At 45.6% G+C, this 25,993-nt stretch overlaps 1 protein-coding gene across 5 annotated transcripts in view; it reads left to right on the forward strand.

Moving 5' to 3' along the window:
* The window catches only part of FAM107A (family with sequence similarity 107 member A), a 79,664-nt gene that overhangs the window by 37,373 nt on the left and 16,298 nt on the right, over positions 1–25,993 (forward strand). The window contains exon 2 of one of the 5 annotated variants that reach the window (XM_060308462.2): positions 4,065–4,128. The exons of 1 other annotated variant lie outside the window; for it this stretch is intronic. In XM_060308462.2, the coding sequence (XP_060164445.1) occupies positions 4,065–4,128 (64 nt within the window). 3 more of the 5 variants (XM_030867568.2, XM_030867569.2, XM_060308463.2) reach the window with 3 other exon arrangements.

Here is a 25,993-nt window from a genome sequence, read left to right on the forward strand (position 1 = left end):
CTGCGCGTCCGGAGCCTGTGCTCCGCAACGGGAGAGGCCACAACAGTGAGAGGCCCGCGTACCGCAAAGAAAAAATACTTCACCTTTAAGAATCAGATTGGTGGGGAGGCTGCTCCAGCTGAATCCACGCAGAAGGGTTCCTTAACCTCTCTGAGCCTCAGTTTCCTTTTCTGTAAAGTGGGTTGCAGGCTCTTGCCCACACCCCGCCCCCCCGATTTGTGAATGTGGCTAAGGCCGCAGGCTCCCGAGTCAGACTGCCTCCAGTCTAATTGCAATGCTGCCACTGCCAGCTGTGTATCTTAACCTGTCCAAGGCTGCAGCTTCCTTCCTGATCCACAAAACAGGACCCCAACTCTTCCCTAATCTCAAAGGACTATGCATGATGAGATTTAAGTGAGACCACATCGGTAGAGTCTTAACACAGTGCTCAGCTCTAGGACGTGCGCAAACATTTGCCACAGTCATTAAGGTGGTTTTTCTTTACTAAACACCTGTGTGCCAGGAAGTGTCCTGAGCATCGAAGATACACGCCTGAATAAGTCACAGTCCGTGTTCTCATGGTGTTTCCAGTTTAATGGGGGCTAAATAAAGACATGCAGAGACACACCTCACTGTGATTCACTCCAGGCTACAAGGACAAATACTCTGAGGTCCTACCCTCATCTCTCCTAAAGTCAGAATTCAGGCTCTTCTATGTTTCTCTAAGATGTCATTTTGGCAGTTTGCCCCCTCCTCTCCCCCACCAGTCCAAAGGCAATACATCAGCAAAGATCCAGGCGGCTTTGCCTTGGCAAGTGGAGCGTTTTCTTGGTCCCCGAACTCCAGTCACTTCAGGGAGAGGACTCTTCTGGGGTCACTGAGTTTTACTGAACACAAGTTGGCCTGACTGCCAACAAATCTTTCATGCAAGGGGGGTTGGCGGGCGTGCAAGGGACAATTCTTTGAACTCCAAGTCCAGGGAGCTGCTCCTTAGGAGAGTCTGGCTTTGTAATGCTAACGTTGCCCTTGGGACCCAGCCTCACTTCCCTGGTGTGTGTGGGGAGATGTGAGAAGAAGCTCAGATCCCCCTCCAGGCCTCTGGAGCATGTCCTTTTTCTTTGTCCCAGAATTTTCTTCTACAGATGAGGTTACTTGTCCTCTTACTCTTTTTGTTTAAACCATGAAAGAGGCTTGGCCAAATCCCAGACACCCTCCCTTTTCTATGCCCTCCTTGGTGGCAGAGCTCAAAACTGGAGCACGCCGGGGGAAACATCAGGACCCCAGGCCCTTCTGTCCACCCCGAGTAATCCCTGGGCAGGCAGCAGGGGGCCTCCCTCATTCCAGCCCTGATTAACTCACTGTGGAATCACCCACTTGCCTCATAGAGCCCGGGGTTCCCAGTGTGGGTGCATTCATTCATTCACTCATTCACTTCATTCGTTCTTTTAATAAATCATTACTGGGCATCCAGTCCAAGCCCAGCTTTGGATCAGGCCTTGGGGAGACAGCTGTGAACAGGTTCCAGCTCCCCCTCAAGGCGAGTACAGTCTGGTGGAGGAGACAGGGCTCAAACAATCACAACTGAGTGGTGACTATTAATATAAGGGCAGTCTGGGGTGCTGTGGGATCATGTATGTGATCAAGGGGGACTTCCTTGAGGAAGTGGCATTTCAGCAGAGACTTAAAGGATAAAAAGGAATAGCCAGGCAGAGTTGGGGAGTGCCCCCTGGGTAGAGGGGCAGCTTCTGAAAAAGTGGGGAAGTTAGAGACAGCATGGCTTTCAGGGAGCCCAAGTGGTTCCCGGTGGCTGGAGTGTGGGGTGTGAGGGAGGCGGCCCCGTTTCCTCGCTGACCTTCCCTCCTATCATGGTCCCTGCGTTCCCTCCACTCCCGCCACTCTGGCCACCTTGCTGTTCCCTGAACTTCTGGCACACTCCAGCCTCAGGACTCTTGCTCTAGCTGTTTCCTCTGTCTGCGACCTGCTTCCCCAAGACACTTGTGTTGCTAACTCCCCGGCTTCCTACAAGTCTGTGCTCGCATCTCGCCTTCTCAATGAGGCCCCCCCAGCAGTCATTTATTACCGCGCACTGCCCCCATTTACCACTTCCCACTCCTCTCCAACTCTAACTTTCCTTCTTTCCACGTACCTATCACCTTTTAACACACCATCTACTTATTCATTATGCTCATTGTCTATCTCCCTCGCTAGAATGTCAGCTCCACAAGGTCAAGGACCTTTGTCTATTTTCACCGAGGCATCCCAAGTCCTTGAACGTGTGGAGGAGCAAATAAATGGGATTTGAGAGGCTGGCAGGGAGGGGACAGGCTGCAGAGGCCTTGAAGGTCAGGGGGAAGGCAGGTGAGTTTGATTCCAAGTGCAAAGGGAAGGAACAAAGTGTGGTTTGAGTAGGGCCGGATAGAGTCTGTGTTACATTTTAAAAGCTTGCTCTGGAATCTGTGAGGAGAATGGTTTGAAGGAGGGCAAGCTACTGCAGACATTCAGGCATGGGGTGGGGAGGCACGTGGGCTAGGGTGGGGGCATTGGAAGAAGTGGGTGGGTTGAAGAGATCCCAGGAGGCAGCTGGGTGAGCTGAGGACTATGGCGTTGCAGGAAGACAGGGCAGGGCAAACCCCAGACTCCTGCCTGAGCCGCAGGGCTGGAATGGGGCCACTTGCTAAGATGGGAGGACAGAGGGGGAACAGGTTGGGGGCTGGAGTGGTCAAGAATTCCATTTGGGCTCTGGTGAGTTGGGCCTATTAGACTTTCAAGGGGACATGTCAAGTAGCCTGTTGGACAAAGTTTAAATAAGCTCAGAGTGAAAGTCTGAATTCGAAATAAACATTTGGGAATCATTGGCTTAGAGTTGTTTTTCAAGTCATGACAGAGTAGAGGGAGAAGAAAAGGTGCCTAAGAAATGACACTGACCCTGAAGCCTTCTGAAATTGCTCTTGAAGCATGAGGAGTTTGCCAGGAAGGCAGGGAAAAGGCAATCCAGGTAGAAGAAACAGTGTGGATGAGATCTCACATACCAGAACGTGGCTCTCCGTACTCTTCAAAACTGTCAAGTTCATCAAAAGCAAAGAAAGTCTGAGAAACTGTCACAGACAAGAGGAGCCTAAGGAAATAAGACAACTAAATGTAATGTGGTATCTTGGATAGATCCTAGAACAGAAAAAGAATATTAGGTAAAAACTAAGGACATCTGAATAAGGTCTGGACTTTAGTTAATAATAATGTTATAAGCGATATCATATGATATCGCTTGTATGTGGAATCTATAAAAAGGGGGTACAAATGAACTTATCTACAAAACAGAGTTACAGATGTAGAAAACAAACTTATGGTTACCAGGAGGTAAGCAGGGGTGGGATAAATTGGGAGATTGGGATTGACATATATACACTACTATATATAAAAATAGATAACTAATAAGGACCTTCTGTATAGCACAGGGAACTCTACTCAATATTCTGTAATTGGGAAAAGAATCTAAAAAAGAGTGGATATACGTATATGTATAACTGACTCACTTTGCTGTACACCTGAAACTAACACAAGATTGTAAATCGACTATACTCCAATAAAAGTAAAAAAAAAAAAATAGGCATCCTCACACCCAGTCAGACTCAATAAAGTGATTTCCATCATGAATTGGGGGGAATTCAAAAAAATAATAATGATGTTATTAGTTAATAATTAGTTAACAGTTTAATAATTAGTTTAATTAGAAAAGATATGCCATACTATGTACATGTACATCTACATATATGTAGGATTTTAATAAGAGAGAAATAACAGAAGTTGGATGCAGAGTATAAGGAACTCTCTCTACTATCTTCTCGATTTTTCTCTAAATCTAAAACTGTTCTAAAAAATAGTCATTTAAAAAAAAGAGCATGAGCCTCACAAATGATGCACACACACACTCACACTCACACTCACACTCACACTCCAAGGACTATAGTACTTTGTTTCTCTGGAGAGGACTTTGACCCTGGCCAGGGTCACTCTGAATATCTCTTCACTCCTCCCCCTGGCAAGGAACAGAGGGTCCTCACCTCCATCTACTTTCTTTCTGTTCACAGAAAGAATACTCTCCTGGGGCCATATTTCATAATGAAAATGAGAAGCAGAGACTAAATGGATCAGGTAAGTCAGACCCGCCTAGAATTCCTTGGGGATGCAACCAGAGTTAATCTTTTGGTAATGCTCTGTCAAAGCACATTCCTCGGTCATAATTTTCCTAAACCCGCACCTTGTTCAATAGCTGGCTTGGTTTTCCTCCTGCAGTAAAAGCTTTGGCACCATCTGGGTTCAAATTCCTTCTCCACTACTAACTAGTTATGTGATCTTGGGCAAGTCACTTGAGCCTTATTTTCCTCATCTCTAGAAGGGGCATAACCATGCTTGATCAAAGAGTGGGTTAAATGAGATGAATGGTACATTAGATATAATTTCATCCTTTGAAGAATGGATATGAGCTAGTGAATGCCAAATGTCTGGCATGGTGCCTGGCACTCGTGGTGGCTGGTTGTTGATAAGAAACATGATCAGTCTGGCCAAGGACTGAGGTATCCAAAGATCAAAGTGTGTCACTTTGGTCCTTGGGATTCTGTGTGATGACAGGGACCTCTGAGTCAGAGCAGAAGCTGGGCCTGGGCAGTGCTCAAGAGAGAGCCAGAGACAACTTGGTTGGCAGCTGGCCTAGGTGGCATCAAGGCTGGAGAGGACACAGAGGCAGAGGGAGGTGGTACTGTGTGGCCAAGGCCCCGGCAGCCAGCTCAAGACTGATCCACAGACACAGCCTTAAACAGAGGCCATCCAGTACCCTGGACAGCTCCGGGGGGCGCTGGCAGTGTGTGTGGAGAGCAGTCTATAGATTTCAGGGGCATTGGTTTTATGGGTGGAGAACTGAACTGGGTGTTGATTCCTCTAACTAGCTCTTTGAGCATGAGCAAGCCACCTCACCTCCCTGAGTCTCAACTACATCATCTGTAAGGTGGTATCTTGGATGGGATTCCTACATTCATGTTAACATACTTACCTTTCAGTGTTTTCGTGAAGAGTAAATAAGATAACGGAGCGGCAACAGAGTGGCCCATTTCTGAGGTCAGACCATCTGAGTTTGTATGACAGCTCCACACTGTGTGACCTCAGATAAACTGCTTAACCTCTCTGAGCCTGTTTCCTCTTCTGTAAATTGGAAAACTAATAGGCCCTAATTCATAGGATTGTGAAGATGAAACAAAATAGGACATAAAGCACATGAACATTAGTTTTTGTTTTAGAAGAAACTTAGCACAGCACCAGACACAGGGTAGATAATCAAAGTTGTTGTTTTCTTATATTTTCCAAACTATCTGCTTGACTTTGCCCCTCCACCTTTAGACTCTTGGTTGGTCCTCCCATTTCTGGATGTTAAAGGAATTTCACAAAGCCAGAGAAATCAGTCTTGTGGAATCCCACGGGCTTCCCATCCTAACTTTCTTCCCCCAGCAAAGCCCCCGCTTCTCAGTGTCACCCACCACAGGATGCCTTGGAACACTTTTCAAAAAAATACCAATATATAGTGTTCTGTGCTAGCCACTGTGCTTAGAGATAGAGATAATGTGTTGGTTACCCTCATACCTGAGAGATGAGTACCATGGTTATCCCCATTTTACAGATGAGAAAACTGAGGCTCTGTGAGAATGGATAACTAAATCGTAGGGTCACACAGCTATTAATTAGTGGCGCTGGACCTGATCCCAGGGGTGGCACTTCAGAACCCCACACCCGCTTGTAGCATTCAACAAGGCCAGCGGCCAGGGAAATAGAGAAGAGTAGGTAGGAGACCGAGGCTGGAAATCAGGACACCGGGTTCTCACCTTGGCCCTGGAACCCTGAAGCTAGGAGTCCTCATGCCAGACGCTTACCCGCGCCCAGTCTACTGCCTGGGCAGGGATACCTACCTGGTCCCTGCCCCTGTCCCTCCCCCGCGGGCGCCTCTGGGCCTGGCCCTCTGGCAGCCACTGTAACCTGATCCGCGGCGGGGTTTGGTTCTCGGGCAGCGTCACCGTCACGGAGGCGCTCCGACCCGGGACTGCGCTCCGACCCGGGACTGCACTCCACGGTGCGCTCCCAGCCTGCAGTGCCGGCTCCGCAGACCCGTGCACCGGCGCATGGCGCAGAGGCTGAGCGAGCGGGTCCGGGGGCCCAGCGAGGCCACCGGCCTCTACCGGGCCGTGCTGCTCAGGTCCGGTAAGTGGGGGCAAGTCTACCCGGCCCCCCGCCTCCGGGAGAGCGCGAGGAGGGCATGGCGGGAGCACTGCCCTCAGCCCCTGGCTAGCAGGGCGCCTCGGTCCTTCTTTACTGGTCTGCTTTCCTCCTTTCCTTTCCTTCCATCCTCCGTTCTTCCATTCTTTTTAATTACTTTTTTTCTTCTTTCCTTACTTTCATTCCTTCTTTCCTTCCTACATTCGTCCTTTTGGGGATCTACCCTTATTAGATATATTGCTTTATTCCTTTGTATGCACTTGCGGTGCGCGCGCACATACGCACACTCAGTGTTCCCTGACTACAAAAGTCCCGCAAGCTTCCACCTCCTGGCCAGCCCCTTAAGCAGAGACTCACACAAAGTGGGGGAAGGAGGCATTGGTAGGCGTGGGAGAACGGACATGGGTAAGACTGGTAGCGCGCGGTGAGGCGTAAAGAAGCGCAAGCCCGCTGGTGAAGGACTTCCAATGTCCAGTGAGGGGAAAGGGCGAGGGGGGAACAAGTTACAGGAAGGTGAGGAACGGGTTTTCTATAGGTATGCATTTAAGGAGAAAACGATTTGGAAAGAAACGCCTGGTGATTGTTTTCGAGGATGCGAGTTGGATAAGTGTTTTTTTAATTTGTCTTTTTACTCATTTGCAGTAAGCACATACTACTTTTCTACTCTGGACAATAGTTTGTTTATTTAGGAAAATGAAACGAAAGTAATATAGGGCCAGTGTGAAAATAATTTGGTACGTACAGGGATGTAGAAAGAAGAAAAATCATGCCCGCAGTAAGCATCTGGGGTGCTTCCTTCCGGACTCTGTGCTTGGAGAGAGACGTTCAGAGGGGGTGAAAATCGGTCTCCTGCCGGCTCCCTGCCAGCTGGGGGTGTGTGATTAGAAAACCTCAAGGGCCTTGGGCTCCCGAGGCAAGCTAACCTCTGCCTTGGGCAAGGAACCTACCCCACCCGGTAGTCCTGCCCACTGACGCCTGCAGCCGAAAGCGCTAGGCGAGCCGGAGCGGCTGGCCGCGGGCCTGCAGGAGCGGGGCTCGCCCGCCGCCCGCGCGTAGTCGGCTCTGGGACCGATTGGCGTTTCTTCCTTAGGTTGGCCCCGCCCCGGGGAGATCCCGCCGCGGAGTTACTGCTTGGGAGCTTTGAAACAACGGTTCTCTAAGTCCAAAAGCACGGTCTAGGCAAGACTTCAGGACTGGCGGCGCCTTCCTGGAGCGGGGTACCTTAAACCTTGGCTGAGCCAGGGCAGGCAGGAAGCGAGGAGCTCGATAATTCGAAGAGGCTGATTTCAAACCTCAGCTCCAGAAATGTCCCTACAAAACACTCTTCCTAGGTGTCCCTATCCAGTTCCTTTCTTCTCACTGAGAATAGGGTATCTCTAACTTGAAGATCCTGTGTTCCCTCAACCTGGAACTGCAGCTGTGAGGCTTCCTCAAACAGTCACATTTTCCACTCGCAACACAGCCAGAATAGCAGACATACCAGAGTCGTTCCACGGGCCACATGCTTGCCCGGCAACTGTACCACACACAGCTGTAAGTCAGGAAGGCAGCAGAGGCTGGTTACTGGCGCCTCATGGAGGGACCGCTTGCACTGTGCTACTGACTCAGTCTTCACAATCCTTCAAAGTCACTGCTGATTGTCATCCCCATTTCATAGATGAGGACACTGAGGCTCAGAGAGCTCAAGCAGCGTGCCCAGGGTCCTGCTACAGGAACTCTTCTATCCCACTAACATGTAGAAAGCACGTTCAAACTTTGGTCCATCTATGCGAAGTCTGCCCGTCTTCTGAGAATAGTAATAATGGCAAATGATTGCTGGTCACTAGCTATTGCCACTCTCTCTGACAAATACTGTAGATCTGTCTTCTCATCAACTTCATTCATTTATTCATTTAACCAATATTGTTGACCACTATTATGCACTAAGCCCTATGCGAGGCACAGGGATGTGCTGATAAATTAAATGGATAAGTCCCTCCTCTCAGGGAGGTAAGTACTATTAACCTCTATTTTAAAACATGAGGAAACGGAGCCTCAGAAGGTAACTTGACTTGTCTAAGGTCACACAGCCAGTCAAGGGTGGAGCTGAGATCCAAACCCAGGGCCATGTGCCTCTGCAGCCACTACTCTGGCTTGTCTCACACAAGGAAGAGCAAGAAGTAAGAGTGGGGTGAGGAGCCAGCTGGGCCATTTACTGAAAGAGGCAAGAGCCTCCTTCTTTTAGAAGCCCCCAAGGATGGGATTATAGAATCAAACCCAAGACGGCAGCCATGTTCATTTACAGTAGCCTGGAAGCATGCAACAAGTAATACAATGCTTCGAGAAAATTTTTCATTCCAAGTTACTTTAAAATAATTTCTTAGTATTAAAGTAATACATGTTCATCATGAATGTTCTGGAAAATGGAGACTGAAGAGGGGGAAGCCTTACCCGTAATCGCACTCACCATGAGCACCACTGGTAATATCAGGGGAGGTCTCCTTCCAGTTTTGCTGTGCGAGACTTGTGTGGGGTTGTGTGGTTCACATTGCTGAGATTGTACTGACTAATTTTTAATCCCATTTTTTTTCACTTGCATAAAAATCTTACTGTTTTTAAATGGGTTACTGAGATAACAGCTACCACTTTGGAACACTGACGCTGTGGCAGGCACTGTGTGAAGGGCTTCCCATGTCATACCTCCTTTATTCCTCAAAAGAATGCCCCATTTTAGAGACGAGGAAACAGGAAGTTGAAGGTCACCTAGCTACCCAACAGTGGAGCCAGGATCGGTATCTGGGTTGACACCAGAGCCCATGTTCTTAACCGCTAAGATGAAAGGGTCACCTCTGGGGAATAACTCATGCTTGGCCATGCCTGGTAAGCTATGCAGTGCTGTAGTAAAGGTCCACCTGACGCTCGTTTCCTACCTGGAGCTCAGCCCAGGTTCCTGCTAGGGAGGGAAGCATCTCTCTGCAGCATGGACTGAGGGACACCTCCCCAGGTGCCTGTGGGCATCAGCAACTGTGCTTCTCTGCACCCAGAAGGGTGGTCATAGCTTCCATTGCTGCCTGCCAAGTAGGGATGCCAGATAAAATAGTTAAATTTGAATCTCAGATACACAATGAATATTATTTTAGTGTAAGTGTGTCTCAAATATTATATGGGTATGCTTATGCTAAAAAACTATTCGTTGCTTATCTGAAGTTCAAATTTAACTGGACATGCTGATTTTTTTTCTTTTTTTTTAACCCATATATACACTCTTTTTTATATTCTTTTCCATTATGGTTTATCCCAGGAGATTGGATATAGTTCCCTGTACTATACAGTAGGACCTTGTTTATCCATTCTATATGTAATAGTTTGCATCTACTAACCCCAAACTACCAGTCCATCCCTCCCTCTCCACCCCTCCCACTTGGCAACCACAAGTCTGTTCTCTATGTCTGTGAGTCTGTTTCTGTTTTGTAGATAGGTTCATTTGTGTCATATTTTAGGTTCCACATATAAGCGATATCATATGGTATTTGTCTTTCTCTTTCTGACTTACTTCACTTAGTATGATCATCTCTAGTTGCATCCGTGTTGCTGCAAATGGCATTATTTTGTTCTTTTTATGGCTAAGTAGTATTCCATTGTATAAATGTACCACATCTTCTTTATCCATTCATCTCTTGATGGACATTTAGGTTGTTTCCAGGTCCTGGCTACTGTGAATAGTGCTGCTATGAACATAGGGATACATGTATCTTTTTGAATTATAGTTTTGTTTGGATACATGCCCAGGAGTGGGATTGCTGAATCATATGGTATTCTATTTTTAGTTTCCTGAGGAACCTCCATACTATTTTCCATAGTAGCTGCACCAACTTACATTCCCACCAACAGTGTAAGAGGGTTCCCTTTTCTCCACACCCTCTCCAGCATTTGTTATTTGTAGGCTTTTTGATGATGGCCATTCTGACCAGTGTGAGGTGATACCTCATTGTAGATTTGATTTGCATTTCTCTAATAATTAGTGACGCTGCACATCTTTTCATGTGCCTACTGGCCATCTGTATGTCTTCTTTGGAGAAATGTCTTAGATCTTCTGCCCAGTTTTCAACTGGGTTGTTTATTTTGTTGTTGTATGAGCTGTTTGTATATTTTGGAGATTAAGCTTTTGACAGCTGCATCACTGGCAAATATTTTCTCCCATTCTGTAGGTTGTCTTTCCCTTTTTTTATGGTTTCCTTTGCTGTGCAAAAGCTTTTAAGTTTAATTAGGTCCCTCATTTGTTTAGTTTTGTCTTTATTTCTATTGCTTTGCGAGACTGACCTAAGAAAACATTGGTACGATTTGTGTCAGAGAATGTTTTGCGTATGCTCTCTTCTAGGAGTTTTACGGTGTCATGTCTTATGTTTAAGTCTTCAAGCCATTTTGAGTTTATTTTTGTGCATGGTGTGAGGGCGTGTTCTAACTTCACTGATTTACATGCAGGGACATGCTGCCTTTTTGTTAGCTACATTTGGCAGCCCCACTGCCAGGCATTATGGAAGTTTGCTTGGCTTGACAAGCCATGGTCTGCCCAGGTTCCCCTCTACACACACCCACTCACATACTCACATCCCTTTCCCCGTGCCTCGATCTACTGTCCATATTTTGTCTAGCTACAAGTGAATTAAAATATGCTGGAGGTTGGGGGCACCCCAGGTCCTTCTGCAGCTAAGAGACCAGATTAACCATGCCTGACTGCAGCTGAGTTGAGAGCCAGCTTTCTGAAATAAGACTCTTGGTTCTTCCCCACTCCCTTGCACTTTCCTGTTTCCATGCTTGAAATCCCTCCACCGGGTAAATTCTTCCTGGTTCAAACTCGTTGTAAAGGCAACGCTCATTCCTTTTATAATCTCTCCACGGATCCCATGACAAGTTTTCTTGCCAGTACAGCTTCTCCTGCCATGTCCTTTGAAAAGAGCATGTTGGGGGTGGGGGAAGGTTGGATCCTAAGGCTATTTTGTGGGTGGCTTCTCAGAAACCTCATTGAGGCCTTGAAAAGGGGCCTTGGAGATTTAGACTGAATACAGGGCTGAGGAGGAAGTTTGGAGTTGCCATGGAAACTTCTTGTCTGATGTTTGTAGGCCCAGATAAGCTGCTGCAGGTGCCTGTCAGCTGGGAGAAAGGGGGAGCAAAAATTAAAGGAAAAGAGGTTTTTGGAGTTTTTTAATGCAAGCTGCAGCCCTAGCCCACTATAGCTACAGGAAAATTCCTCAGCTTCCACACATGAATGCCTCTCCTGGTCTTCACTACCCCCTTCTTTTTAGCTCCTCTAGCTCCCAAGAAAACGAACTTCAGAGGGGCAGGAGGGGAGTGTGGGACAGGTGTGCTCAGCCTCCAGGATCCCCTTTCATTCCTCCAGGGGCTGAGCAAAAATTCGGATCCTCAGGCCCCTGCAGTCCAGAGTCCTTCCTTATGGGAGAATGGGAGGGCCTCCGTCAAAAGCCACACAGACCAAGGCAGGAGGCAGGAACTGGGGTTGAATTTGGCCATTACCTGGAGTAAACTCTTAAAAGCCTCATTTGGCCAAAAGGCCTCTATTTTCCAATATGCAAAATGTACATGACTGAACCAGATGTGACTTTTAACTATGGTTGGTTGGAAAAGGTTGCTCTTTCCCATATTTTTCACCTTTATTGTTTTGTTCTGATAACAAAAGAAATGTATGCTTTTTTTTTTTTTTTTTTTAAGCTACAAACGTTACCGAAATATTGGGACAAAGGATAAAGGCCTGTAATGTTCTGCTGTAGAATAGTGGTGCTCAGACTCCTAAATGTAAGCAGATCCCCTGGGGACATGTTAAAATTCCAGACGCCTAGGCCCCTCCCTCATAGATTCTAATACAGTGATCCAGAAACATGACCCAGTAATTCCATTTTAACCCTCATTCCGACTGAAGGCTAGATACGTTGGTCTAGAACTGACTTCCATTAACATTTCAGTGTATACGCCTCCAGATTGGTTCTCTCTGCATATACTAACTTTTTTATCTTGGAAAAAAAGGGTAGAGGAATCAGACTATATACGATTTTGCTCTTTGATTTTTCACCAAACATGTAGAAGACATCTTTTTAGGGTAATAAATAGATGTGCTATTGATGGCATCCCATTATGGGCCGTAGCATAATTTCTTACTGATGGGGTATGGCTTGAGAAATGGTGGCTTGACCTCATATACAGTTACACGCACACACACGTGCTCACACACGTGCACAGACACAGCAAGATGATGCTGTCACAAGCTCAGGGACATCAACATCTTTGGTGTCTGCAAGTCAATACTAGTTATTGAGCACCTTGCTACTGGGACAGGAATACTAAGAGGAATAAGGTGAGGCCCCGGCCCTCAGGCTGGCGGTCTGGTGGGTGAGGCTGGTGGGTTTGTGCACAGGTTGGACCATGAGAAGAGCTTTAGTGGAAGAAGTACAGTGAGTCCCAGCTGCCTGGGGAAAATGGCACCCAACCTTGCGGGGTTCCTGCCCAGCTCTCCTTGGCTCTCTATTGCTCTGGGGCTGCCATCAGAATCTTCCAAGAAAGGGAACACAAAGTGGGGATGGAGGACATGGCTGGTATGAGGACTGAGAGTCTGCTTCTCTGGAGTGAGAGCGACTGTGGGGTCTGTCTGCCTCAGGTGGTGAGCAGAGTCCTCCCGCCCAAGGATCCGTCTTGTTCCTCCACCTGTCAGAGGACACTGGGATTGGTTCAGACAAGCCACTGTGGGCCCTGGGACATGCCCCAAGTACTAGTCATTTGCACAGCAGGACAACACGTGGGTGGGGACCAGAGGCAGTGAAGAGTGCTTGACAAGAATTCGGTTGCGGTCTTCCACCATCAGAATTCAGTGAAGTTAAGCCACAGCAGGATGGGGAGCTGCGGGAGGCACCATTCAAAGTACATTAAGAGAAACAATTAGGAAGGAGAAACAACTCGAGGATTTGGGACCCTGCAAATTGAAGTGGCTCCAGAATGGGGGGCTTGGCCACAGCTCCCAGGTCATGCAGACCTGCCTGCCCCTTCTTCCTTCTATCTCCCTCATACCCCGCACTCCACCCCACCGGCCTCCTTCCATCATGCCCAGCTCCTTCCCTCGCTGGGGCCTTTCCACTAGCTCTTCCCACTCTCTGGAATGCTCTCCTCCTCACCATTCCAGCCTCCCTAAAATGTCGCCTCCCCACTGTCCACCCTACCTAAGTTCCCAGTCCCTCCCTTGCGCCTTGCCCAGTCTTGCTTTCATCACAGTGTTCATTGCAGCTCTACATTTTCTTGTCCGTCTCCTTATTTTTCTGTCTGAACCCCACCTTGAAAGTAGGTTACCTGAGCACAGGGATACTGTCTCATTTACACTGGGAACAGTGCCAGGAACACAGTAGGTACTCAATAAATGTTGGTTAAATGAATAACATAGGCCAGAGAGGATCAAAACTGCATTTTTAGAGTTTATTTACAATACTGTGTTAGTTTTAGGTGTACAGCAAAGTGATTCAGTTATATATATAATATGGCTGAATACATGTACACATAAATCTATTCTTTTTCAGATTCTTTTCCATTATAAGTTATTATAAGATATTGAATGTAGTTCCATGTGCTATACAGTAAATCCTTATTGTTTATCCATTTTAAATATAGTAGTGTGTATCTCTTAATCCCATACTCCTAATTTGTCCCCCCACCCCACCTCATTCTTTGGTAACCATAATTTTCTTTTCTGTGTCTGTGAGTCTGTTTCTGTTATGTAAATAAGTCCATTTGTATTACTTTTTAGATTCCACATTTAACCCAACAATATTGGGTTGCCCAAAAAGCTCATTTGGGTTTTCTGTAACATCATAGGAAAAACCCAAATGAACTTTTTGGCCAACCCAAATATAATACTGCTCTTTCCCTGTCTGACTTACTTCACTTAGTATGATAATCTCTAGGACCATCCATGTGGCTGCAAATGGCAACATTTCACTCTTTTTTTTTTTTTTTAATTTTTATTGGAGTACAGATGATTTGCAATGTTGTGTTACTTTCGGGTGTACAGCAAAGTGAATCAGTTATACATATACATATATCCACTCTTTTTTTTTTTAGATTTTTTCCCATATAGGCCATCACAGACTATTGAGAAGAGTTCCCTGTGCTATACAGCAGGTTCTTATTAATTATCTATTTTATGTATAGTAGTGTGTATATGTCAATCCCAAGCTCCCAGTTTATCCCTCCCACCCCCATCCCCTGGTAACCATAAGTTTGTTTTCTACATTTGTGACTCTACTTCTGTTTTGTATATAAGTTTGTTTGTACCCTTTTTTTTAGATTCCACATATAAGTGGTATCATATATTTGTCTTTCTGTGTCTGACTTACTTCACTCAGTATGACAATCTCTAGGTCCATCCATGTTCCTGCAAATGGTATTATTTCATTCTTTTTTATGGCTGAGTAGTATTCCATTGTCTATATGTACCACATCTTCTTTATCCATTTCTCTGTCAATGGACATTTAGGTTGTTTCCATGTCTCGGCTGCTGTAAATAGTGCTGCAGTGAACACTGGGGTGCGTGTATCTTTTTGAATTCTGTTTTTCTCCGGATATATGCCCAGGAGTGGGATTGCTAGATCATATGGTATTTCTATTTTTAGTTTTTCAAAGAACCTCCATACTGTTCTCCATAGTGGCTGTATCAATTTACATTCCCCCCAACAGTGTAGGAGGGTTTCCTTTTCTCCACACCCTCTCCAGCATTTATTGTTTGTAGACTTTTTGATGGTGGCCACTCTGACCGGTGTGAAGTGATAGCTCATTGTAGTTTTGATTTGCATTTGTCTAAAAATTAGTAATGTTGAGCATCTTTTCATATGCTTTTTGGCCATCTGTATATCTTTTTCGGAGAAATGTCTACTGAGATCTTCTGCCCATTTTATGATCGGGTTGTTTGTTTTTTTGACATAGAGCTGCATGAACTGTTTGTATATTTTGGAGACTAATACCTTGTTGGTTGCTTTGTTTGCAAATATTTTCTCCCATTCTGTGGGTTGTCTTTTTCATTTTGTTTATGGTTTCCTTTGCTGTGCAGAAGCTTTTAAGTTTAATTAGGTCCCATTTGTTTATTTTTGTTTTTATTGTCATTACTCCAGGAGGTGAATCAAAAATGATATTGCTGTGATTTCTGGCAAAGAGTGTTCTGCCTATGTTTTCCTCTAAGAGTTTGATAGTATCCAGCCTTACATTTAGGTCTTTGATCCATTCTGAATTTATTTTCGTATATGGTGTTATGTTCTAATTTCATTCTTTTCATGTAGCTGTCCAGTTTTCCCAGCACCACTTGTTGAAGAGACTGTCTTTTCTCCACTGTATATTCTTGCCTCCTTTGAAGTAGATTAATTGACCATAGGTGCATGGGGCTTATTTCTGGGCTTTCTGTCCTGTTCCACTGATCTACATTTCTGGATTTTTTGCCAGTACCATAAAATTTTGATAATTGTAGCTTTGTGATATAGTCTGAAGTCAGGGAGTCTGATTCCTCCAGCTTCATTTTTCTTTCTCAGGATTGCTTATGCTATTCAGGATCTTTTTGTGTTTCCATATAAATTAAAAAATTTTTTGTTCTAGTTCTCTGAAAAATGCCATTGGTAATTTGATAGGGATTGCACCAAATCTGTAGATTGCCTTGGGTAGTACAGTCATTTTGACAATGTTGAGTCTTCCAATCCAGAAACACAGGATATCCTTCCATCTATTTGTGTCATCTTTTATTTCTTTCATCAATGTCATATAGTTTTCAGAGTACAGGTCTTTTGTCTCCTTAGGTAGCTTTATTCCTAGGTATTTTATTCTTTTTGATGTGATTGTAAATGGGATTGTTTCCTTAATTTCTCTTTCTGATCTTTTGTTGTTACTGTATAGGAATGCAAGAGATTTCTGTGTATTAATTTTGTACCCTGCAACTTTACCAAATTCATTGATGAGCTCTAGTACTTTTCTGGTAGCATCTTTAGGATTTTCTAAATAGTAAATAGTATCATGTCATCTGCAAACAGTAGCAATTTTATTTATTCTTTTCCAATTTGGATTCCTTTTGTTTCTTTTTCTTCTCTGATTGCCATGGCTATGACTTCCAAAACTATGTTGAATAAATGTGGTGACAGTGGACATCCTTGCCTTGTTCCTAACCTTAAGGAAATGCTTTCAGCTTTCCACCAATGAGAAGGATGTTAGCTGTGGGTTTGTCATATATGGCCTTTATTACGTTGAGGTAACTTCCCTCTATTCCAACTTTTTTTTATCATTAATGGGGGTTGAATTTTGTCAAAAGCTTTTTTTGCATCTATTGAGATGATCATACGGTTTTTATTCTTCAGTTTCTTAATGTGGTGTATGTACCACACTGATTGATTTTCAGATATTGAAGAATCCTTGCAACCCTGTGAAAAATCCCACTTGATCATGGTGTATGATCCTTTTAATGTGTTGTTGGATTTGGTTTGCTAGTATTTTGTTGAGGATTCTTGAGTGTATGTTCATCAGTGATATCTTTGTGTGGTTTTGCTATCAGGGTGATGGTGGCCTCATAGAATGAGTTTGGGAGTGTTCCTCTGCAATTTTTTTGGAAGAGTTTTAGAAGGATAGGTGTTAACTATTCTCTAAATGTTTGATAGAATTTGCCTGTGATGAAGCCACCTAGTCCTGGATTTTGTTTGTTGGAAGTTTGTAAGTCACTGTTTCAAGTTCAGTACTTGTGATTGGTCTGTTCATATTTTCTATTTCTTCCTGGTTCAGTCTTGGAAGGTTGTATCTTTCTAAGAATTTGTCCATTTCTTCTAGGTTGTCCGTTTTATTGGCATATAGTTGCTTGTAGTAGTCCCTTATCCTTTGTATTTCTGTGGTGTCAGTTGTAACTTCTCCTTATTGATTTCTAATTTTATTGATTTTTTTCTTGATGAGTCTGGCTGAAAGTTTATCAATTTTCTTTATCTTCTCAAAGAACCAGCTTTTGGTTTCATTGATCTTTTCTATTGTTTTCTTTATCTCTATTTCATTTATTTCTGCTCTGATGTTTATGATTTCTTTCCTTCTACTAACTTTGGGTTTTGTTTGTTCTTCTTTCTTTAGTTGCTTTAGGTGTAAGGTTAGGTTGTTTGTTTGAGATTTTTCTTATTTCCTGAGGTAAGATTGTATTGATATACACTTCCCTCTTAGAACTGATTTTGTTGCTTCCCATAGGTTTTGGATCATCATGCTTTCATTTGTCTCTAGGTATTTTTTTATTTCCTCTTTATTTCTTCAGTGATCCATTGGTTGTTTAGTAGCATGTTGTTTTGCCTCCATGTGTTTGTGTTTTTTACAGTTTTTCTTCCTGTAATTGATTTCTAATCTCAAAGCATTGTAGTTGGAAAAGATGCTTGATATGAGTTCAATCTTCTTAAATTTACTGAGACTTGCTTTGTGGCCCAGCATGTGATCAATCCTGGAGATCATTCCATGTGCACTTGGGAAGAATGTGTATTCTTCACCTTTTGGATGGAATGTTCTATAAATATCAATTATGTCCATCTGGTCTAATGTGTCATTTAAGGCCTATGTGTCCTTATTGGTTGTCTGGATGATCTGTTCATTGATGTAAGTGGGTTATTAAAGTCCCCCACTATTATTGTGTTATTGTCAATTTCTCCTTTTATGGCTGTTAGCATTTGTGTTATATATTGAGGTGCTCCTGTGTTGGGTGCATATATGTTTACTAATTGTTATATCTTCTTCTTGGATTGATCCCTTGATCGTTATGTAGTGTCCTTCCTTGTCTCATGTAACAGTCTTTATTTTAAAGTCTGTTTTGTCTGATATGAGTATTGCTACTCCAGCTCTCTTTTGATTTCCATTTGCATGGAATACCTTTTTCCATCCCCTCACTTTTAGTATGTATGTGTCCCTAGATATGAAGTGGGTATGTTGTAGACAGCATATACACAGGTTTTGTTTTTGTATCCATTCCGCTAGTCTACGTCTTTTGGTTGGAGCATTTAATCCCTTTACATTTAAGGTAATTATCGATATGTATGTTCTTATAGCCATTTTGTTAATTGTTCTGGATTTATTTTTGTAGGTCTTTTTTCTCCCTCTTTTGTTCTCTTGTGATTTGATGACTATCTTTAGTGTTGTGCTTGGATTGCTTTTTCTTTTTTTGTGTGTGTATCTCTTGTAGATTTTTGGTTTGTGCTTACCATGAGCTTTTTTTTTTTTTTTTTTTACCATGAGCTTTTGATATAGCAGTCTCTCTCTCTCTCTCTCTCTCTCTCTCTCTCTCTCTCTCTCTCTCTCTCTCTCTATATATATATATAAAATTTCTCTGCTGTCTCATTTTGTCAAACTTTCTGTGTTTGTGGTCTCCTTTCCAGCCTGCAGGATCGTAGTTCCTCTTGCTGCTGGTGTCTGGCCCCTGGTGTGTGAGGTTGGCGCAGGGGCTTCCTGCAAGCTTCCTGGTAGGAGGGACTGGTGCCTGCCCACTGGTGGGTGGAGCTGGGTCTTGTCCCTCTTGTGGGCAGGACTGTGTCAAAGGGTATATTTAGCGGTGCCTGTGAGCTCAGTACAACTTTAAGCAGCCTGTCTACTGATGGGTGGGGCTGTGTTACCCCCCTGCTGGTGGTTTGGCCTGAGGCATCCCAACACTGGAGCCTGCAGGTTGTTGGGTGAGGCCAGGTCTCAGTGCCAAAATGGCAACCTCTGGGAGAGCTCATGCTGATTAATATTCCTTTGGCCTCTGCCACCAGTGTCCTTGCCCCCACAGTGAGCCACAGCCAACCCCCGCCTCCCCAAGAGACACTCCAAGACCCACAGGTAGGTCTAGCCCAGGGGCCAGTGAAGTCACTGCTTTGTGCTGGGTCCCAGTGCACATAAAATCTTGTGTGCACCCTCCGAGAGTGGAGTATGTGTTTTCCCCAGTCCTGTGGAGCTCCTGCATTCAAGTCCTGTTGGCCTTCAAAGCCAAATGCTCTGGGGGCTCCTCCTCCCAATGCCAGACCCTCCGGCTGGGGAGCCTGACATGGGGCTCAGAACTCTCACTCCTGTGGGTGAACCTCTGAAATATAATTATTTTTCAGTTTGTGGGTTGCCCACCTGATGGGCATGGGATTTCATTTTATCACGGAAGTGCCCCTTCTACTGTCTTATTGTGGCTGCTTCTTTGTCCTTGGATGTAACATATGTGTTTTGGTAGGTTCCAGTCTTTTTTGTCAATGGTTGTTCAGCAGTTTTTTGTGATTTTGGTGTTTTCATGAGAGGAGGTGAGCTCAGCTCCTTCTACTCCACCATCTTGTCTGGAATCGAGGGGCTGCTTTTAGTTTGGATGCTTGATGCCTCTTTCCTCAGTATGTGCTGGCTGTTATCCCCTTGATCTGGGGTGTGTAGGTGCAGCGGCCCCATGCACACTCCCGGTACTGTGGAGGTGGTGATTGGCACCTGTGTGCAGGTCTCCCAGAGGTGTCAGTGGCCTGCATGCCCCTGGGACAGTAGGGGCAGCAGCTGGCACCCACTCCCATGTCTCCCAGCAGTAACGATGGCCCACACACTCCTGAGACAGCAGAGGCAGTGGTTGACGCCTCTTTGCCACCCATGCACACTCCCCAGACGGCAAGGGCAGTGACTAGTGCCTGCTTCTGGGTCTCCTAGCACCTGCTCCGGCTGTTCTAGCGGCGGTGGCAGCAGCCCGTGCCCTCCCAGGACAGCAGGAACAGTGACCAGAGCCCACTTGCAGGTCTCTTAGCAGCGGCCATGGCCATGCCCACCTCTGGAACCCACCACACAGGTGGTGGCAGCTTGCACCCACCTCCAGAGCTCAGGTAGGTAGTGTCCTATTGCCTGAGAGAGTGATCACAGGGAAAGAAGCTCCTATGGCAGTCCTGCCCCTGTTCTCACATGCCCTCCAACATGATGGCTTGCCTCTCTGGAGGGCCCAGGCTTCTTCCGAGTGCACCCTCAGTTTCCACACTCCAGCCTCTTCAAGCTGTCTCCATGCAGCCAACCCCAGTCCTCTCCCTGAGTCTGACCTCCAAAGCCCAAGCTTCAGCACCCAAACCCTGCCCACAGCGGCAGACAAGTGTCTCAGGCTGCGGGGTGCAGGGCAGTGATACTGACCATCTGTGCAGGTCACTCTCCATCTTGCCTTCCACAAACCGGTTGCTGTGCTCTCCTCCGAGGCTCCCCCTCCATCCAGGTTGATCTCCCCGCTGGTGAGGGGACTTACCAGGGTGCGGGAACATTTCCTCCTTCTCAGCTCCCTCCCTGGGGTACAGGTCCCATTCTGATTCCTTTCCCTCTTTTTTTTTTCTTTCTTTCTTTTTTCTTTTGTCCTACCTGGTTACATTAGAGGTTTTCTTGCCCTTTCGGAAGTCAGAGATCTTCTGCCAGCATTCAGTAGATGTTCTGTGCGAATCATTCCGCTTGTAGATGTATTTTTTTTTTTTTTTGCAGTACGCGGGCCTCTCACTGCCATGGCCTCTCCCGTTGCAGAGCACAGGCTCCAGATGCACAGGCTCAGCGGCCATGGCTCACGGGCCCAGCCGCTCCGCGGCATGCGGGATCCTCCCGGACCGGGGCACGAACCTGCGTCCCCTGCATCGGCAGGCAGACTCTCAACCAATGCACCACCAGGGAAGCCCTTGTAGATGTATATTTGATGTATCTGTGGGAATACATGAGCTCCACGTCCTACTCCTCTGCCATCTTGATTCTGCTTTTCTTTTGCCTCAGGAGACTAATCTAAGAAAATATTGCTACAATTTATGTCAGAGAACATTTTGTCTGTTTTTTTCTGTGAGTTTTTTGGTGTTTTATGGTGTCATGTCTTGTGTTTAAGTCTTTAAGCTTGAGTTTATTTTTGTGCATGGTGTGAGGGAGTGTTCTAACTTCATTGCTTTACGTGCGGCTGTCCAGCTATCCCAACACCACTTGCTGAAGAGACTGTCATCTCCCCATTGTATATTCTTGCCTCTTTTGTTGAAGATTAATTGTCCATAGGTGTGTGGGTTTATTTCTGGGCTCTCTATTCTGTTCCATGGATCCATATGTCTGTTTTTGTGCCAATACCATGCTGTTTTGATTATTGCAGCTTTGTAGTATTGGGAGAGTTATGCCTCCAGCTTTGTTCTTTTTCCTCAGGAGTGTTTTGGCAATTCTGGGTCTTTTGCTGTTTCATATACATTTTAGGATTATTTGTTCTTGTTCTGTGAAAAAGGTCATGGGTAATTTGATATGGATCACATCAAATCTGTAGACTGCTGGACTTCCCTGGTGGTCCAGTGGTTAAGACTCTGCACTTCCACTGCAGGGGGCACGGGGTCAATCCCTGGTCAGGGAACTAAGATCCCTCATATGCAGTGCGGCTAAAAAATAGAAAAAAAAATCTGTAGATTGCTTTGGGTAGTATGGACATTTTAAGAATATTAATTCTACTAATCCAAGAGCATGGGACATATTTCCATTTCTTTGAATCATCTTGATTCCCTTTATTAATGTTTTATAGTTCTAAGCCTATAAGTCTTTCACCTCCTTGGTTAGGTTTGTTCCCAGGTCTCTTTTTATTTTATGCGATTTTAAATTAGATTTTTTTAATCTTTCCCTTTCTGATATTTCATTGTTAGTGTAAAGAAATTCAACAGGTTTCTGTATGTTAATCTTGTATCCTGTTACCTTGATGAATTCATTTATCAGTTCTAATAGTTTTTGTGTGGAGTATTTAGGGTCTTCTATATAGAGTATCAAGTCATCTGCATATAACGACAATTTTATCTCTTCCCTTCTGATTTGAATACCTTTTATTGCTTTTTCTCATCAGAGTGTCATGGCTAGAACTTCCAATACTGTGTTGAATAGAAGTGGTGAGAGTGGGCATCCTTCTCTTGTTCCAGAATTTAATGGGAAAGCTTTCAGCTTTTCACTGTTGAGTATTATATCGGCTGTGGGTTTGTCATAAATGGCTTTTATTATTGAGATATGTTCCCTCTATACCCACTTCGGCGAGAGTTTTTACCATGAATGGATGTTCAATTTTATCAAATGCTTTTTCTGCATCTATTGAAATGATCATATGGTTCTTGTCTTTCGTTGATATGGTGTACCACATTGATTGATTTGTGTATGTTGAACCATCCTTGTGACCCTGGAATGAATCCAGCTTGATAATGGAGTATGGTCCTTTTTATGTGTTGTTGAATTCAGTTTGCTAATATATTTATAGAAGCAAAATTGCATTTTTAATGCCTGCATTCATACTTGATGTATGTCCTGGGCCTAATCACTTCCCAGCCAACCAAGACTCTTCACGAGGCAGTAAAGGTGGGAAGAGGGCCAAGTTTAACTGGTAGATGCCAGCTTCCTTGCTAGAGGATTAAGAATGACAGCAAAAGCCAGAAAACACTTCCACGTTTTCAGGTGAACACTGATTCTGAAATTAGGAGAATGCCTTTGTTATCTGTAAGTACCCATGTTGGCCTTCAGCATCTACACACTTTCTTTATTTTCAGACTCACACATTGACTTATTGAACCAAGATCTATGGAACACAGATTCTGCCAAGCACAGTGCTGCATGCTGGGGCCCTGCCCTCTGATCACACTGAGTCCAGCTCTCTCTGTAGGAAGAGTCCTACTTGCTGAGCATTGACTACATGCTTTCACAAATGTCATATCGTCTGTGTTTCCTCTCAATCACCCTGTTCTCCACATTTGACAAACACAGAAACCAAGGCTCAGGGGTGTTAACTGGCTGCCAAAGGGGCTGGTGCCCAAGCTGAGCAGGGAATTACACGAGGACCAGCCTGGCCCAGAGCCGGTCAGCTTCTACTGCCCCGCTCTCTCCTGTGCAACGTCCTGTTGGTTCCTGTCTGATGTTCAGATGAAGTTCAGGGTAACGTGTAAATAACATGGATGGAGTTTCTGGCCCATAAGTGGATGCCCTGGACCTGACCCAGCATAGTTTCCCCTCCTTTTGCACTGAGAGCCATTTTCTCCTGAAGAGTTGAACACTGCGGCAGGAAGCTTGGCTCCCTCTCGATCAGGGAAATACCAGAATGCATTCTTGCTGACTCTCCCATTAGAAACAAGGGAAATGCCTCTACATGAGCTAGGTCGCTCAGAACAAAGCTTGGCGCGTTCTTATTCCTCAACAGTCTGACAAAATCAGTATTTATTTGTGCCTCCCCGGCATGTGGCCTGGACACGGTGTTCCACATCAGGGAAGTGGCGAAGTACCAAGTGCAATACCCGTTACTATAGTAACAGTTCCTTTTTATTGATACCAGAATAAACAGGAATGTGGAGCTGCCTCACTTGGTGGCACGTTTCATCCCCAGGGCTTTAGGAACCGCCCTTGGAGGCGGCCCTCCTTGCTAGTCTGGAACTCTGGTGGAGTGAGGACCCAGCAACACTGCGCCCGAGTTCCCTTCCCAATGGCACAGGCACAGCTGAGAAGTAAGACGGTTTCTTTTCTTTTTCACCTGCTGCTGAGCTGGGTGCAGTGCAGGGAGGAGGTGTGGGGGATGGAGGGCAGCCTCGGAGCACCAGGTGGGCTGTCACGGGAGCAGAGCTCTTTGAGCCCAGGTACCTGTGCTATGTCCTCTCTCTGTAAAATGACTTGGTGGTGCCCCCTGGCACCCTGGGTTTGGGAAAAGGATAGGAGATGAAGTGCAGGGAGTGCCCAGATTCAGCCCACCATTCTGGTTGATCTCTTTCTTCTAAATGCTCAGATGACTCTGAATTCATGCATGATGTGACCTCACCTAAGTCTATTTTCATACAGTATAGCAGTTGTAATTCTCTTAAGAACTGATAGATAAAATGCCAGAGTGTTGCGGGTGGCACAGTGGAGAGAAAACTGGTCAAGCAGCTTGGCTCAGACTCTAGAGCCTTTCTTTGCTGGCTGTGGGATCTGGAAAAATTACATGACCCCTTGGAGCCTCAGCTTCTTCATCTGTAAAAAGGGGTCTCAAGAGTACCCATCTCCTCAGTCTATTGTAAGGATTTCATGAAATACGGCTGCAATGCTGAGCACAGTACATGGCACGTGGTGAGTGCATGGCAACGTGTTACCTGCTTGCCTTCCTGGTGGATTTGGCTTTAGCACTTTGCAGTATGAGGCGAGGCTGGTATTGGGCCAAAAATCAGAGCTTATAGGATTGGGTGTGTCACTTTTTTGAACTGCTACCAAACCCAGTGGTTTCCCAGTTGTGAGCCAGCCCCAGTACCTGTGTCTCTGGTCAACCTGGATCCTGAGTGGCTCTTAGCTCTGTTGGTGCTAAGTCCTGCCGGGATCTCCCCCTGGAGGCATTTGCCAAGTGGAGTGGCTGGCATCATGCCACTGGTGGGCCAGCACGAATATCTGATCTGCTGACACTGTTCCCTGGCTAGCTGCACAATACTCCCCACCAGCCTCGCTAGCGACCTTCCATGTCCAGCCTGGGACTCTGCTATGGAATTGACTTGAAACCCTGAATGCCCACCCAGACCTTCTCACAAACTAGGGGGTCACAGTGGACCCAAGCCAACAGGTTCAGGAAGTTTGTCTCGAGTCAGTTTCTCATGGTGTGGGGAGGTTGCATCCCAGTGAACAAGCAGCTCTGACAGGGGCTTGTAGGCATTGGCCACAGGCAGCTGGAGATGTGGAGCAGGTTCCCAGATACCCTGTTCTTTGGTTGCTAGCCAGTGAAATACAAATGGGTACTTTCCCCACTGGGAGGAAAAAAGCAAGAAGGGTTAGGAAATCCTGTGGCCACGCTTGTCACTTTTACTGAATGCCTCTTTTCTTTGGTCACTAGTTATTTTAAAAGGATCTCTTCTCCTCTGCCCCTCCACCCCATGAAATGTTGAACCAAGAAGATCCCTGCTTGTGTTCTAAACGCAGCAGCTTGAACAGTAATAAGGAACGAGGGCAGGGGGAGGGAGGGCAGAGGAATGAAGACTTTGACCAACACCCTCGGGAGGAAACACCATCAGCTGGGCCCCCTCCTAACAAAAACCAGCCATGGGCAGACAGGCCTGTGGATTCTGGCTTAAACCCAAAGCAGCTGGCGCCCGGCTGGGGCTCCCCAGTGAGAGGGCGAGGAGTACTCCAGTTACCGCCCTCCATTTTCTCATCTATATAATGGGCTCACACTGCCTCTTTATTGGGGTTTCTCAAGTGTGCAGAGAGAAAAGGGATGTAAACCTGCTTTGTTGACTGAAAGATGCATTGCACCTAGAAGACAGTGGAGTGGTAGAAAGAGCACTGAATCTGGGGTCTAAAGGTTCTGGCTTTGCCATTTATTTTGTGTATCTTTGGACAAGTATCTTGGCCTCTCTGAGCCTCAGTTTTCTCATTTAGAAAATGGGAATAATAAAACAGTACCACTGGCTGCCTCCTGGGGTGATTGTGAGATCCAGATGCAGGTGAGTGAGCCTTCATCAAATGTCAAGTGCTCAACACAGGTCCCCTCAGGACAGGAGGAGTATCACTGCCAGGCACTGGGCTAACCATATCTTGCACATTATATCATTTCACCCTCCAAACAGCCCTGTGAATAGATTCTACCATTATTCCCACTGTAAAGGGGCTCAGAGAGGTTAAGCTATTTGCCCAACGTCACACAGCTAGGAAGGGGGTACCATGATGATTCAAACGCAGTCTGACGCCTCCAAAACATCTGCCTAAACCACTTTGCTTTACTGCCTCATGTGTCATTTGTTATAATTGATGCCATCAAAGACAAAACCAGAACCACCAGGGCAGGGGA

Source organism: Globicephala melas, chromosome 11 (assembly GCF_963455315.2).
Source record: "Globicephala melas chromosome 11, mGloMel1.2, whole genome shotgun sequence".
Taxonomy (NCBI): domain Eukaryota; kingdom Metazoa; phylum Chordata; class Mammalia; order Artiodactyla; family Delphinidae; genus Globicephala; species Globicephala melas.